Here is a 15,194-nt window from a genome sequence, read left to right on the forward strand (position 1 = left end):
GCCTCTGCCTCCCGAGTGCTGGGATTAAAGGCGTGCGTTGCCACGCCTGACCCCTCCAACTTTTTTTTTTTTCTGAAGCCACCTTTCTCTCCTTCCTGTATCACCTCAAGTCCCTGAAGGAATTTTATTTCACCCTCACCCCCCAAACCTATGTCCTCAACACCCAACCCACGAGACCCATACTCCACCAAAAGTTCCTTTCCCCATCTTTCAGCCTCACGGATTAAGAACCAGGGCACGTTGCAAACACACAACGCTAGTGACTGCTTCCCCATGGAAGATTAGGATCACTCACCTCAGGCTGTTGAGACTCAGGCTACTGCTGTTGTAGGCCGACAGTGGCTGGGAGAGGCTCTGAGAAGAGGGGTGCGATTGCACCGGCTGCGGGAGGGCCTGCTGGAGCAGATGACCGGGGGACAGCGGCCGGGGTGGCCTCTGCACCTGAGGAGGCTGTGGGGCAGGCTGCAGCTGGGCTTCTGGGGGGCCTGGGGCTGGCTGTGTACTTGGAGGAGGAAACTGGGGCGGAGCCTCCGTGCGCTGGACCAAGTCTGGGTCTGGAGATGGAATTTGGAGCTGGAGTTCGGCCTGGGGCTGGGATGGTAGCTGGGGGAGCTGAGGATGAGGGTCTTTGAGCACCACGGGTTCAAAGATGGGCTCTTTGCAACAGTCCTGGCTCTTCTCCTGACTTCTCTCTAGACCTGAGATCTTGGGGACAATTGGCCCCGAGTCTTGGTTGTCATGTTCAGGCAGCGGGCCAACACCTAACTCTGGATCTGAACGAGAGAGAAGAGACGAAAACAAAAAACAAAAACAAAACAGGGGGTCTGTGAAAGACAGCAAGGAACAGAGAAGGACAAGCAATCTTTACAAGATATGGAACATTCCCAACAAGACTCTGCATCTGCCGCCGGCACCCTGATTCCCATAGCTTCAGGGATGTACACCATCAGTAACTTCAGTTCCCTGGGATCCATCCTCCTTTCCCGACCTCTGAAGGCAGCAGGCACAGATGTTGTGCACAGATATACATGCAGGGAAAGTACCCAGATGTGCCAAAAAAATGCATAAAAATGAAAAAACACCCTAAAAAGATAAATAACACATATAAATAATATAAAAGAAAGAAAGATGCCACGTGAGTAAGGACTTTTATATGTGCCTGGAGAGGAAATTGGTGATAATATTGTCTCCAATGAAGGCAAAGGAAGTGACTCGGGCACAGCCCTTGTCCAGAATGCCACCTTCCTTCCCCGGCTAGGGGCCAGGGTGTAGTTCAATATAGAGTGCCTGCCAAGGATGCCCTATTGAAGGGCTAAGGGTACGGCCTCGTGTGCATGAAGTTCCATCCCCAGTACCACTGAAACCAAACGACAAAACGTGAAGTTGAAGGAGAAAGAAGTGGCTTGCTCTAGTTGTCCAGACATGCGACAGCTGTAAGTCTTGCGGTTGTGCCTATGTCACCGCCACCCTAGAGCCTGTTCTATAGGCCAGTCACACTAAGGGCATGACACCACTTCCCTTGCATGTACAAGGCCCTAGGGGTCAATCCCAAGTAGAAACCAAAAGATCCAAAAGACAAAAATAAAAAACAAGGATTCTTTTTTACAATAACAAATATCATGTAATCCTTGGGAATATGCTTGTTAGAGGAAATTATAGGGCCCACACATTTTTTGCAATGTATCCTAAACTTTTTTAGAAATGCTTATTATGCAAAACCTACAAATAAAAAGAGAGGAGGGAGAGAGGAGTCAAATATCTAAGAAGCAGCTCTCATTAGACGATGCCACCTCCTAGAAGAAGACTTTCAGGAATGTACAGTATGCTATTTGGCTGTGACAATAACTGGAGGGTCATTATTGATTCTTTTAAAAATGGATTTTATTTTTATTAATGTGCTTTTATTTCCAGTTTGACTGACTGTATCCCTGAAGTGTAAGCCAAATAAAGCCCTCCTTCCTTAAGGTGCTTTAATTTGGTAATTTGTCACAGCAATGAAAAGGAACTAACACAGAATGGTGGTTTAGAGTTTGGAACCTCGCAGGAGGTGGTGGCGCACGCCTTTAATCCCAGTATTTGGGAGGCAGAGGCAGGCGGATCTCTGTGATTTTGAGGCCAGCCTGGTCTACACAAAGAACTGTAGAACAGTGGAGGCTGTGTAGAGAAACCCTGCCCCTCCCTCTCAAGAAAGTTTAAGGGCAGCGAGTACTACCTAGAGAGAAACTAAATACAAATATTAATAGCCCAAACAAAGCAACCCACAAAATCAACAAAAGATTGCATCTGTCATGGTCCATAGCTACATAATGAGCTAGCCCCTTGTAACAACTTTCATTAACTCAGTGTCGGGGGCATGCCACCGTGCATGTGGAGGCCAGAGGACAACCTCTGCTCCTCGGTTCTCCAGAGACCCACATGATTCTACCATGTGCATCTTGGCCGTGAAACCCAGGCCATCAACCCTCACTAGCTAGCACCTACACCCACTGAGCCATCCGGCTGGCCCACATCTAACCATAACGCCTTCACTGTAAGCAGGCATTTCTACGCTTCCAAGTCTATTATGCCATTATAAAAAGCTATTCCTCTCTAATTTCTTCTTTACTTTTGAGACAGGGTTTCTTTATGTAGCCTTGGCTGTCCTGGAACTTCACTCCGTAGACCAGGCTGGCCTCAAACTTTGAGATCCAGCTGCTTCTGCCTCTCAAGTGCTGGAATTAAAGACGTGCACCACCAGCGTCTGCCTACGAGATCTTTATCACAGCACTTGAATGGGTACTGGGTTGGTAAGGTTGAGTGTGGTGTTCTCCGCTTGAATGGCAGCACGTCTTCAAGCCCAGTGACTTAACTGCTCAAAGGCAGTGACCACCTGCAAGCAGGAAGTTCTGTGAGTGCGAGCGCCCCCCACCCCTGAAAACGCAGGAAGTTCTGCGAGTGCGTTCCACGATGCCCACCATGCAGGAAGAGCTCACTGTGTCTATAATACCTGCAGGGAAGTGGCAGAGCCAGGGGTGGTGGCACACGCCTGTGATCCCAGTACACAGGAGACAGAAGCAAGTGGATCAGGAATTCAGAGCCAGCCCTGGCTATGCAGGGAGTCTGAGGCCAGCCTTGGCTACGTGAGATCCTCTTTCAGAATTAAGCAAGGAAACAAACAGAAGCCACCCGGAAAAAAATTATATTCAGGAATGTAAAAAAAAAATATTGTCACTTTGGTGTCAATGCTGAAAGTTATCAGTGTAAAACTATACATGTACACACAGGTTGACAAAACTACGTAGCAAAACATGGCTCTGGGTCTATGACTTTTTTTTCTTAACTTCTCAATGTTTGTAACATGAAAATGTGCCGCCAGGCAAAGAACAAAGACAGGTGGTATTACTTTTTAAAATGAGCTCATCCACCCTCAAAGAATTCACTGCTCCATGTCTTTTAGAATTCTCACCTAGGGGGATGGATTTTTGTTTTTAATGTAGGCCACCCACGGGAACGGTGCAGTGGATAAAAGGTGCATGCCACCTAGTCTGAGTTTGATCCCTGGGTACGTGAGGTAGGAGATAAGCAACACCTGCAAGCTGCCCTCTGACCACCACACATATGTGGTGGCATGCATGGGAATGCCCATATATACAAACATACAACATAAAGGGTGTCTTCTGTGGTTTACTGAGATTACCCAGGATGGGCTAATCTGATAGGGACCATAGCCTAAGACCCAGAAAGGGACCATAACCTAAGAATGACCACACCTGTTTCACATTGCCCTCCTGATCCCAGCATGGGCTCTCGCTCATGCCCAGTGCTCCTGATAGCACAAAGTCAATGATCTGCTGCCAAGAGGCACATGTGACTCCTATTTGACAGTGGCCATCTGTGATGGTGAATCTTTACTGTCAACAGCATGCAGAATCACCACAGAAACACATCTCTAAGTGTGTCCACGACACACTTTCTATGTAAGTTACACTGAGGTAGGAGGACCCACCCCCAAGGCAGGCAGCACTGGCTAGCCATATAGCCATAGACTGGGGTCCTGTACTTATGAAACAGAGAAAGCACGCTGAACATCAGCATTTATTTCTCTGTGTTCCCGACCGTGGATGTCATGAGACACAACACCTTCTGCACTTTCTGCATCATGCCTTCCCCATCAAGACAGGCTGTCTTCCTTCCTTAAGCTGTTTCTGTCGGCAAGAACAGTAACTAATACTCTGCATGATCAGGTTTTGACACAGAACAAAGAGCCTTTCATGGCCAACCTTGATTGCTAAACATTTCATTTCCTTTGTTGCTTTCAGAAAAGAAGAGTGATGAGGGCTTGCGGAATACTCAGTGGGAAAAGGCGCTTGCTGCTAGGCCTGACCATCTGAGTTTGATCCCCCAAACCCATATGGTGGAAGAAGATCAACGCCAGCAAATTGCCCTCTGACTTATACATGGGTGCTTGCACTTGCAAACACACACACACACACACACACACACACACACACACAGAGAGAGACAGAGAGAGACAGAGACAGAATGTAATTTTTTAAAGGTTAAAAAAATAGTGATGAGGGACCAAGTTGATGGAAGATCAAAGTTAGAATAAAAGAAATAGCCTGGCATTTGCTGGGGCTGAGGCTGGGGCTGGCTGCTTCCAATACTGTTTAAGAAGCCCAGACTCTCAGCTTCACATACAGTCCTCAAGCTGTTCCGATGGGCCAGGAAAAGAGCAGGCAAGTTTTGAATGCCATCATTTGCCCCGCACGGTGTGACCACATGAGAATGTGCCACCTAAGTGTGTGCAGTGCAGACCTGGCTCAGTGCAGACTTCAGAGACTGCCAAAACACCCGTGAAACCCTTCTTGAAAAGGAAATGACTTACATCGTAAAGCAACCATGCTCTCACCCGTTCTCCTTCCTGTTTCTCCCTCCCAGTGCTGGGACCGCAAGGGTATCCCTACACTTAGTCTCTCTTTTTTTTTTTTTTTTTTTTTTTTGCATGTCCCTTCTAGGACCCTGAACTCAGTCAGGCCTTCCTACTTGCATAGCAAGCATGTGACCAACTAAGCCAGTGCTCACAGCCAGTTTTCATCAAGTTCCCAGAGCTGTCACATGCACGGTACAGGAAGAAGCTCTGCCTTCAGAGCTTCAACCCACAACACCCTAAAAGCAAACAGTATCCTCTCAGAGTCACACACCTGTCCTGTCCCCAGCGATTTCTGGTGAGAACGGGGCTTCTCCTCGGGAGAGAAGTCCTCCATTTTGGCAGATGCATCCTGTATATACTCATGAGGGCCAGATGTAAAAGTGCTCTGTTCACATTACCTGCTGTGGCCCACATGGGCTGACTACAGCTAACCCACTGTGATGTGTCTGAGTGGTCTACGTATGAGCACCACAGAAACTTCTAGGATGAATCCATATGTTGCTCCAATGGTGAGAGAAATGGAACTAAGCTTTGATTGCTTAGATAAATAAAGAATATTAAAAGTGGAATTTCAATTTTCCCCCCTCCGTTAAGTTTTGAATCCCGTCATTTTCCAATGTACCTTACAACCTCAACATCCCAATGTGGTCACATGAGCACCATGTGGGAGCTTGGTAGGAACCGACCATTATTCTCGTGGGACACTGGGCCAAGTGTTTCTCTTTTCCTCTTTAGTTTTGAGACAGAGTATCGTGTACCCCAGGCTGGCCTTGAATTCCATATGCAGCCAACAAAGACCTTGAACTTCAGATCTACTACTACCAACACTCTCTTCCTTGGGAGATTACAGGTGTGCACCACAATGCCTAGTCTATGCAGTGCTTACTTAAAGCTAGCCAGTGTCAACAGCCCCTCGAATGACCTGCTATGCCACACTTAATGCTTGTGTGGCTTAGGCACTCAATTTTAAACTAATACAGAACACATCATTTTATAAAACGATGTACTACATCTTTTCCCCAAATATAAACAAATGAATGTATATCTGGATACAAATACAACTTATCACTGTTGGAGTTTTAATACAACTTTAGCTTTTTTAAAGATACTTATTTATGTGTATGAGTATATGCACGTGTTTGTAGGCGCCTACAGAGGCCAAGAGAGAGCATTAGATCGGATCCCTTGGAACTGGAGATACAGATGGTTTAGAGCTGCCAGACATGGACGTTGGGAACTGAACTCAGGTCCTCTGCAAGAGCAGCAAGTGCTCCTAAGGGCAGAGCTATCTCTCCAGCCCTTCAGCTTCAGGTTTTTTGAGACAGAAGGGTGGGTCTCTTTAAATCTTATACTTCCTTCAGTTCTGAGCACAGTGTCACCCATAGCCTGAATGCCTGATTTCTTTAACTACATAATAATCAATTTACAAAAATCTAAGCAAGTTTCTTTATAAGTGCAATTCTAAAAGGAAAAAAATTCACCATAATGAGAAAAACACTCAATAAACAATTACACATTAAGCCAGAAAAATTACGCCTCTTTGGAGTCGTTTCTGTAATTGGACAGTATACTGCAATAAAATAATAGCATATAATACAAGCCAATGGGAAATAATTAGATGTCATTTTGATGTTTAAGGAGCCATTTTCCATATATAATAAAACTAATGTTCTGCTTTGAATCATAAAGGATTCTAATAGCTTGGTTATTTTTGTATTACAAGAAAAAAAAGTAGGGCAATCAAAAGCATGGAGATTTTTAATAACCAGGAAGGGGTGGGCCCTGCTGGTGTCTGCCTGGGTGTGCATGTATGTGGACTCCGCCACAGCCTACAGCCTTCATGAACACAAACACATGGAAGGGAAAGTAAACGAGAAAATGGTTATGCAGAAGGGTCACAGGATTTCTAGCCTGTATGCTTTACATATTTATTTGTAGCTACTTACTGTGTACGTGTGTATGAGCGGTGCACATGTGTATATGTGAATGGGTAGGTATGGGGGCATGTGCACATGTTTGAAGAACAGTGTTGTCTGCTTCAATTCTTACTGTTCAGAAGATCGACTTACAGCCAGATGTGGTGGCTCATGCCTTTGTTCACAGCCCAGGTGGAGCGCCATGAGTTCAAGGCCAGCCTGGTCTACAGAGAGACATTTCTAGGGAAGCCTACTTCTACAGTATGGTCCTTTCTCAAATTTGGTTTTTAACTTTATTTGTAAGTGTTTGAAGTGGTGATAGTATATGTAGGAGCCTGGAGGCCAGAAGACAGTGTTGGATCCCCTGGAACTGGAGTCACCTGCAGTATCAAGGCACTGAATGCAGGCGGCTCTGTGGGTAAAGGCCCTTTCAGTCAAGCCTGGAGACCCGCGTTTGATCCCTCAAATCCAATGGTGGAAGGAGAAGACAGACTTCTTTGTAAGCTGTATCCTAACATCCACACAAATAAGCTTGCTCACTCTCCACCCCAAAATAAACAAATGTAAAAACAAGTAACTGGGAAGAGGGATGTCTGTGACCACACTAATGCAGGGACAACACACACAGGTAGAGTTTCTAGCCCCCCAGTCTCACCAATCATTGAGCGCCCCAATTAGGGAAAGACACGCTTGAAAAGATAAGGTCGCTGGGCATAGCGGCATACGCCTTTAATGCCAGCGCCCAGGAGGCAAAGGCAGGCAGATCTCCACGAGTTTTAGGCCAGCCAGGGCTACCAGATGAGATCCGATCTCAAAAACACACTTCCTGTGTAACCAAGGATGGTCCTGAACTTCTGATCCCCCTGCCTCCACTTCCTGGGGGCTGGGATTACAGGTGTGCACCACCTCACTTGGTTCACACAGTGTTGGGATGCAAGCCAGGATTCCAAGCATGCTAGCAAGCTGTCTACCAGCTATGCTACACTCCCAGCTCTTAAGCTTTGCTTTTTAATCTGTGATGCAATGTCTTGTCCCAAAACAGCAAGTCCTCTAAGCCCATGGTTTGTGTTGCATCTCTACGTGCAGAAGGCACAAGTAGCAGAAGAGCCGACAAATCAGGCAAACTCATGATGGAAACAGTCTAAGGTTACAGACTCTAAGGAACGGGTCAGTGTGTGGGAAAGCCTTCCATGTTTCATAAAAGGCATCTGGACATTAATCTCCTCCACATGGTAATGGACTTATTAGGGTGCAGAACCGAGGTGACCCAGTGCTCCCCACTCACTCCTTCCACAATACGTAACAAGCTTATGTGTTACAGAACTTGGTCCTCCCAGGGAAGCTCCTGCCCAAGCATCAACCAGGATTTGGCCTGTAGAAGGTTGTCATCCCCTCCTAAAAGGAGGCTCTGGAAAAGGTCATTAGACCCATTCCTCCCAGCTATTTCTGCCCTAACTGCACTTGACCTGGGGCCTGAGGGACTCTGAGGTGCTGGGGGTACATAGGCTGGGAAATGTTAACTTAGGGGCTCCACTTATGTGGCTGTGGGGAAGTCATCTATCACTCCTGCTCTGTCAACTTTCCAATGAGGCTGCTTTGGTGTCACACACTCCTGCCAGTGACCGATCACTCATGCGCTGTGAGTAAACCCAGTAAACTCAGTGGTTCCCCAGGGTGAACTTTGATGGAATCACACTTCAGTGTGTCACTGGGGCCCTTATGAGGAGTGGGTGATGTTATTTACAACACACACACACACACATGCACGCATGCACGCACACACGCAAGTGTGCGTGTGCACCTGTGTAAAGCCTTCAACAGAGGGTTGTGTCAATCCCTAGTGCCAGAATTTTTAATATAATTAATTTGCATATTAAAATGTTTATTGCTAACTGGCTACAACCTAATAATGAATCTATACTGTATTCCGCTGCTAATTAACACCTCAGTAATAACAGCAAGGACTTCTCTCCGTGTCAAGGTGAAGTCTCAGGCTTCAGGGCTCTGGAACACATCTCTCTTCCTCCTGGTGACTCCCACGTGTTCCTTGAGGGTGCTGAAGGTATAGCTGTGTGAGGGTAGGTGCTGGGAACTGAACTCACGACCTCCTGCATGCTAGAGGGTGGCTTTCTCCACCCGCCTCAGACACAGCTCAAGATTCTCTTGCATCACACAGCCCCAGAAGGTAGACCCCTCCTGACCTGGCTCCAGTCCCCAGAGAATTAAGGTTTGACTCATTTACATATGACAATTTTAAGTAGCAGCAAAAACAGCTTAGCCGTTGGTGACAGTTTTACACAGCTTTGCACAATGTCGACTCACCTGGGCAGAGTCTCAAGGAGGGACTCCGGCCTATGAGCCACATCCGTGAGTGATTTTCTTCAAAAAGAAAAAATTTTTTAATTTTGTTTTTATATCGCCATATGCGCGTGTGTGGGCATATGCCAGGTACATATGGAGGCTAGGAAAGTGAAGGGAACTCCCTGGAACCGGAGTTACAGGCAATCGTGAGCCACTCGGTGTAGGTGTTGGGAACTGAACTTGGGTTCACCACCAGAGCAGCGATCACTCTTAAACCTTGAGCCATGTTTTCTAGGCCCCTGTGACTGGTTTTCTTAACTGGGTCAACTGATGTAGTAATGCCTACCCTGAATATGAGTGGTCACAGCTCCCTTGGATTGTGTCCTGGACTAGATGAGGTAGAGAAGAGGCTGAGAAAAAGAGGTATGTATTCATCCCTCTCTGCTTTTGACTCTCAATATGCCATGAATAGCTGTTTTACGTCTATTCTGTCTGGTCCTTGCTGAACCACACCACAGTCCCTCACTGGGGGATTCTAGGCAGGTGCTCTACCACTGAGCCACACCTCAGCCCCTCACTGGGGATTCTAGGCAGGTGCTCTACCACTGAGCCACACCCCAGCCCCTCACTGGGGGATTCTAGGCAGGTGCTCTACCACTGAGCCACACCTCAGCCACTCACTGAGGGATTCCAGGCAAGAGCTATACCACTGAGCCACACCCCAGCCCCTCACTGGGGGATTCTAGGCAGGTGCTCTACCACTGAGCCATACCCAAGTCCCTCACTGGGGATTCTAGGCAAGTGCTCTGCCACTGAGCCACACCCTCAATCCCTCACTGGGGGATTCTAGGCAGGTGTTCTGCCACTGCACTACACCCACAGACTGTTTACCACTGAGATTCATCCCAAATTGCAAGGCGTGATCATTAAGATTATTAAGTACTACCTGCTCTCTGTCTCTAAGAGTCTGGACTGTATCCCAGCTAGGATAAGACACGTCTGAGCAGCTGTTATCTCTGCAGACAGATTCCCTGTCTTGCAGAGCCTAGTACTCAAGAGGCTAAGCTTTTCATACAGTCCTCCACTGCCTCGGACTATTAAAAAGCCTAGGGTGTGGATGTTTATTATTCTTGAATGGTGCATAAAGTGTTTCTACCAAAGAGGCGAAGCGGAGTTCTAATTAGTTCTAATTCTGATTATAGTTAATGGGTCCATGGCAGGTGAGTAAGACACAAAATTGGAGGGATCAGATGTGTGTTTCTGTGAGTCTCCCTCTCACGCCACAGTTCCCCCATGGACAGAAGGGCAACCTCTCACATCATGTGCACCTCAAGCGTTGTTTGGAAATCAGACAACTGCATTTACAACTAGCAATAAAAAACAAGACACTTCAGAAATTACAGTGTGCAACAGTCTTCCACACCACCATTGCTTCGACTCCTTTTTGACTTGCTTTAAAAGTTAGTGCCTGCCTGGCATTGCAGCTCTAGGTCCTGAGACCAGGGTGTGAGATAGCTTCAGCGACAGGGTCTCACCATCTAGAACTGGAGCCCATGGGGAGCAACCGTAATAGCTTGCATTGTTTTGGATACCTCTGGGGCCTCTCCCACCAAAACACCCAAAGGGAGTTAACTCCATTCTTGGAATAAGTGACTGTGAGTGCTCGGCCATACATGGGACATCTTGATATGGGAGGCCAATGCAATATGGAATATAATATATTTATTTACCAGAGAAAGAACTTACATACAAGCTGGGGGATCAGAAGCGTGGCAGGCTTCCAAAGAAAGAGAGAGAATACTTTTCTTTTCCTTAAATAGCCCACCTGTGCGAATCTTCATATCCCCGCCCTTTTGGGCGGATAGTTTTGTGGGCTCACCCTACAACATCTATGTCATTTCTCACCTCCAAGGTCTAGAACATCATAGAATGTAAAGAAGAACATGAGATACCAAACACCGGGCGTGACATGGCTGTTGCACACATGAACTCACAGTTACCTGCAGGAGACCCACACAAAGCCATTTAAAACTTCCAGCACGGAGTGGGGAAGGAGGTCTAGCTGAGAGCTACTGAGAAGTAATGGCTGCGGGACGGAGGCAGAGTCACTTTCCACTGGGCAGTGGCTACTGGTGCGCTGTCCCTGACCTGATGTGACTCCATACATGAACATCATTAATTAGACAAAACAAAACACATGAAGTTGGGAGAGAGATGTTGTTTGGAGGAACCCCAGGGAAGCAAGAGGGAGGAAGCAGAGGTTAACGCAATCAAGACACATGTGAACAGGAATGAAACTTCAAAGAACGCATTTAAAAAATGGTTCATGCTGCCTGGTATGTGGTGGGTACCTAGCTAGCACTTAGGAGGTAGAGACAGGAAGACTACAAGTTGGAGCCCAGCCTGAGCTATAAAATAAGATTCCTCCATTAAAAAAAAAGAAAAGGAAGGAAACTTCACAGAACAAGAGACTATATTTGCAAATCCTGAATGATAATGGTCTAGGATCCAATGTATAAGGGCTGGAGAGATGGCTCAGTGGTTAAGAGCACTGGCTGCTCTTCCAGGGGACCAGGGTTCAATTCCCAGCACCCTCATGGTTAACTCACAACTGTGTGTAACTCAAAGTACATAAAGAACTACTCCAAGTCCACAACAGCAACAAATAACCACACGGCTCAGTGGTTAAAGGTGCTCCCATGCCAAGTTTGGTGACCTGAGTTCAATTCCCTGAACTCACAGGGAAGAAGGAGGGGACAGACTCCCACCAAGTTGTCCTCTGACCTCCCGGGCCAAGCATGCACACATGCACACACGGATAAACGTAACAGAAACTACTTGTTAAGTGGGCAAAGGATTTGAATAGGCATTTCTTCAAAGAGGATATATAAACATCTCGGGAGCAAACGGAAAGATGTTCAACATCATTAGTCATCAGGGAGACAAAAGACCAAACCACAAGAGGCAACCACACCCACTGTAATGAGAAACAGAAGGAGGGCAAGGCAGAGCCCTCCCCACTGCCCACACAGTCCGTCTGTCCTTCAAAAGCTTACACACCTCCCCTCTAGTCCCATTCACCTCCCAGGCAATACTGCTTTTACGTCTTTCGGAGGGCCTGGATTTGGGTGAGACAGGGTCTCAAGCAGCCTATACTGGCTCAGAACTCTAAGCAGCTCTCCTGTTTTACCACCCACTTACAAACAATAGTTAATACAAATTTCAGCCGGAACAGGTGGAAGGCTCCTAGGTTGTCATCGAAGTTGTCCTCTGGTCCCTACACGTACACACTCATGCACAACACACGGGGTGGGGGTGGGAGGCAGGTTTAAAATAAACGTAATAGTATAATTTAATGGTAAGTGCTGTGATAGAGTATGAGCACTCCCATTCCCTCCAGGGATCCTGGGTAGGGGCTGTTCCCTGGAAAGCAGGAACAGGAGAGGAGCCACTCCCAAGGGATGTGGGGGTGTCGTCAGAGCCAGGAGGGAACCATGCCTGTACAAACGCAGAGGCAGGACAGGGAACCCATGCTCCAGGAATGCTGGCAGCTACATCCACTTAGGAGCCCAAGCCCACCTTAGAGGTGGGGTGGAAAGGCCAGGCCGTTTGTCACCAAGGGTCAAGCATGTTTGGCTTCTCCCTTTCCCCGAAAGTGGTTCCTCCCTCCCTGGTGACTGATGCTGCCCCAGGCTGGGTGTAGGGTTTCCTTTTAGGGAAACTCCTTGGGAGAAAGAGTGGCTGGTAGAATGACAGGAAGAAGACAGACTCTTTAAATCACTGTTAGGCAATGAGCTCCAGAGAAAGGTGAGGGGTCAGTTAAAGATACAGAACACCTCAGCGGTCCATTTCCAGCCATGCAAAAATAATAGAATAAAATAAAGCAAATTTCTCCTCCGGGTGAATTGGTTATATGTGGAATGATTAGAGACGGCACTCCAGGGACCCCAGGTGAACCCTGCAATTGTTGGGATAGACCTAGGCTCCAACAGCTACGCCGGGTTTTTCCCAACTAGCTTTCTACCTAGATGATGTCACAGAACAAAAATGACAGTGATTTGTCACTTAAAACAAGAATCCATGATGCTGGAGAGGTGGCTCAGCAGTTGTGAGCACCCACAGCTCTCCCAAAGGACCCAGGTTTGGTTCCCAGCACCATGTCCACATGGTAGCTCACCACCATCTGTATGTAGAACTCCAGTTCCAAGGGGACTGGTGCCTTATTCTGGCATCTCAGGCTATCAACCGTGCACATACATACATGCAGACACTCATACACATAAAATAAAAACAAATCTTAAAAACAGAACATCCTGAAGGTATGCCGGTCCATGCTCATTAAAACCAGAACTCTGGAGGCTGACACAGGAGGATGGCTGTGAGTTTTAGGCTAGCCTGGGCTACAGAGCAATTTCTGGGCCGGTCTAGGTTACAGCGTGAGACCAATACAGTAACAACAGCAACAACCCAAACTAGGGCTGTCGCTGTAGCTCTGTAGGTAGAATGCTTGCCTAGACCACAAGCACTGGACTCCATCCTCAGTAAACCATATACTGTGGATACTGGTCTGTGCCTGTAATCCCAGCACTCAGATGATGGAGGCAGGGGGATCAGAAGTTCGAAGTCATCCTCAGTTATTTAGTGAGTTCAAGGTCAACCTGGATTATACGAGATACTGTGAACAAACAAACAAACACAGAAGGAACCATTATCTAATCCCTCCTTAAAGATGCGGTGAATTTACAGGTTAAATCAAGAACAGTGCAATGCTCTGGAACGTTCTTCCCTAGCCAGGTTCTTTCCCATTGTACCTATCTATCTTCACGGGGTGAGTTTTCCAAAGGAAAGGAAAGCAAGTGGACATAGCCACTCTCATGTTCCCTGACAACCTCTGGTGCAATGTTGAGTGATCTGATTTTTCTTCCATTGTTGCTTTGTTGTAGTAGGGACTCCCTCCCATCTGTGGAAGAGATTAATGTGCTCCTTCCTCAAGTGGTGGGATACAGAATGACAGATTCACTCCCAGATGCCCCCTTGCTACCTGGAGCCCGCCTCCATCTCTCCCTTCCCCTCCTATACCAGGCTCCCTAAGCCAGCAGAAGGCAAGGAGTGGGATTTCTATGCTAACATGACTTACAAAACCAAACGTGTCTTGGGATAACTGTTGTGCATGATTAAAAGGGAAAGTCCTTGTCCTTTTTATTTTTTAATTTCTTTTGACTACTTACCACGACAGGTGTGGAGGTCAGGAAACAACTTGCAGGGGTCAGTCCTCTCCTTCCTCCATGCGGGTTCCAGGTACCAAACTCAGGTCACCAGGCTTGGCAGCAAGTGCCTACACCCACTGAGTCATTGTGAAGCCCTGCCTTCCACCTCAGTGAGGAAGGGGTCCAGGCTGTCTGGCCTTCGGCATTCCATGGCATTCTCCTGTCTCTGCCCCCCCCCACTAGCTGTGCTATAACAACAGCACCAGGCTTCCTACATACCCGTGGCTGGCCTGGCACTTGCAACAACCCTCCTGCCTCAGCTTCCAGGGCGCTAGGATTAAAAGTATGTGTGCCACCAAGTCCCAACAACTCCTCCAGTCTTGACACAATTTTTTTTTTAATCTCTGGGACTCAAATTGCACAAACAGCCCTGTAACGAACAGTGCTGGCTTGCTTGGACAGAAGAAATTTGAAATTTAAATACCCACCTGGGCACAATTACTGCTGCAGGACCCACATGCTGGCCCCCAGGGGGAGTGTCTAACCTGTTCAGAGTCAGAAAGGCACTTCTGTATTCCCCGGAGCTGGGGTGGAAATAACCTTTCTCCCTTTAGAGTGTGCACAGGCTGTGAGTCAGCCACCGGGGCGGGGGCGGGTCATCACTAGGCCTCCCAGAACCCTCTGACTTCATTAGTGCTAACTGAAAGGGGGGGGCGGGGGTGGTGACAGGAACTTGGCACAGACAATGGAAAACAAATGTTTACCTAGCCTTCCTAGGAACCTGACTTCATGGTGTACCCGATGGGAAAGGAAGGAGGAGGGGAGGGAACTGTCTGTGAGGTGGCGTGTAAGAAGAGG

General features: G+C 47.4%; 1 protein-coding gene across 4 annotated transcripts in view; it reads right to left on the minus strand.

Annotated features, from left to right (window-relative positions):
- Auts2 (activator of transcription and developmental regulator AUTS2) overlaps positions 1-15,194 on the minus strand; it is a 1,041,919-nt gene that overhangs the window by 36,656 nt on the left and 990,069 nt on the right. For all 4 annotated transcript variants that reach the window (XM_040731598.1, XM_040731595.1, XM_040731596.1 and 1 more), the window contains one exon: positions 296-773. In XM_040731598.1, coding sequence (XP_040587532.1) covers positions 296-773 — 478 coding nt within the window. The remainder of the gene's footprint in view (positions 1-295; positions 774-15,194) is intronic.

The sequence above is a fragment of the Mesocricetus auratus genome, unplaced genomic scaffold (assembly GCF_017639785.1).
Source record: "Mesocricetus auratus isolate SY011 unplaced genomic scaffold, BCM_Maur_2.0 Super-Scaffold_100025, whole genome shotgun sequence".
Classification (NCBI taxonomy): domain Eukaryota; kingdom Metazoa; phylum Chordata; class Mammalia; order Rodentia; family Cricetidae; genus Mesocricetus; species Mesocricetus auratus.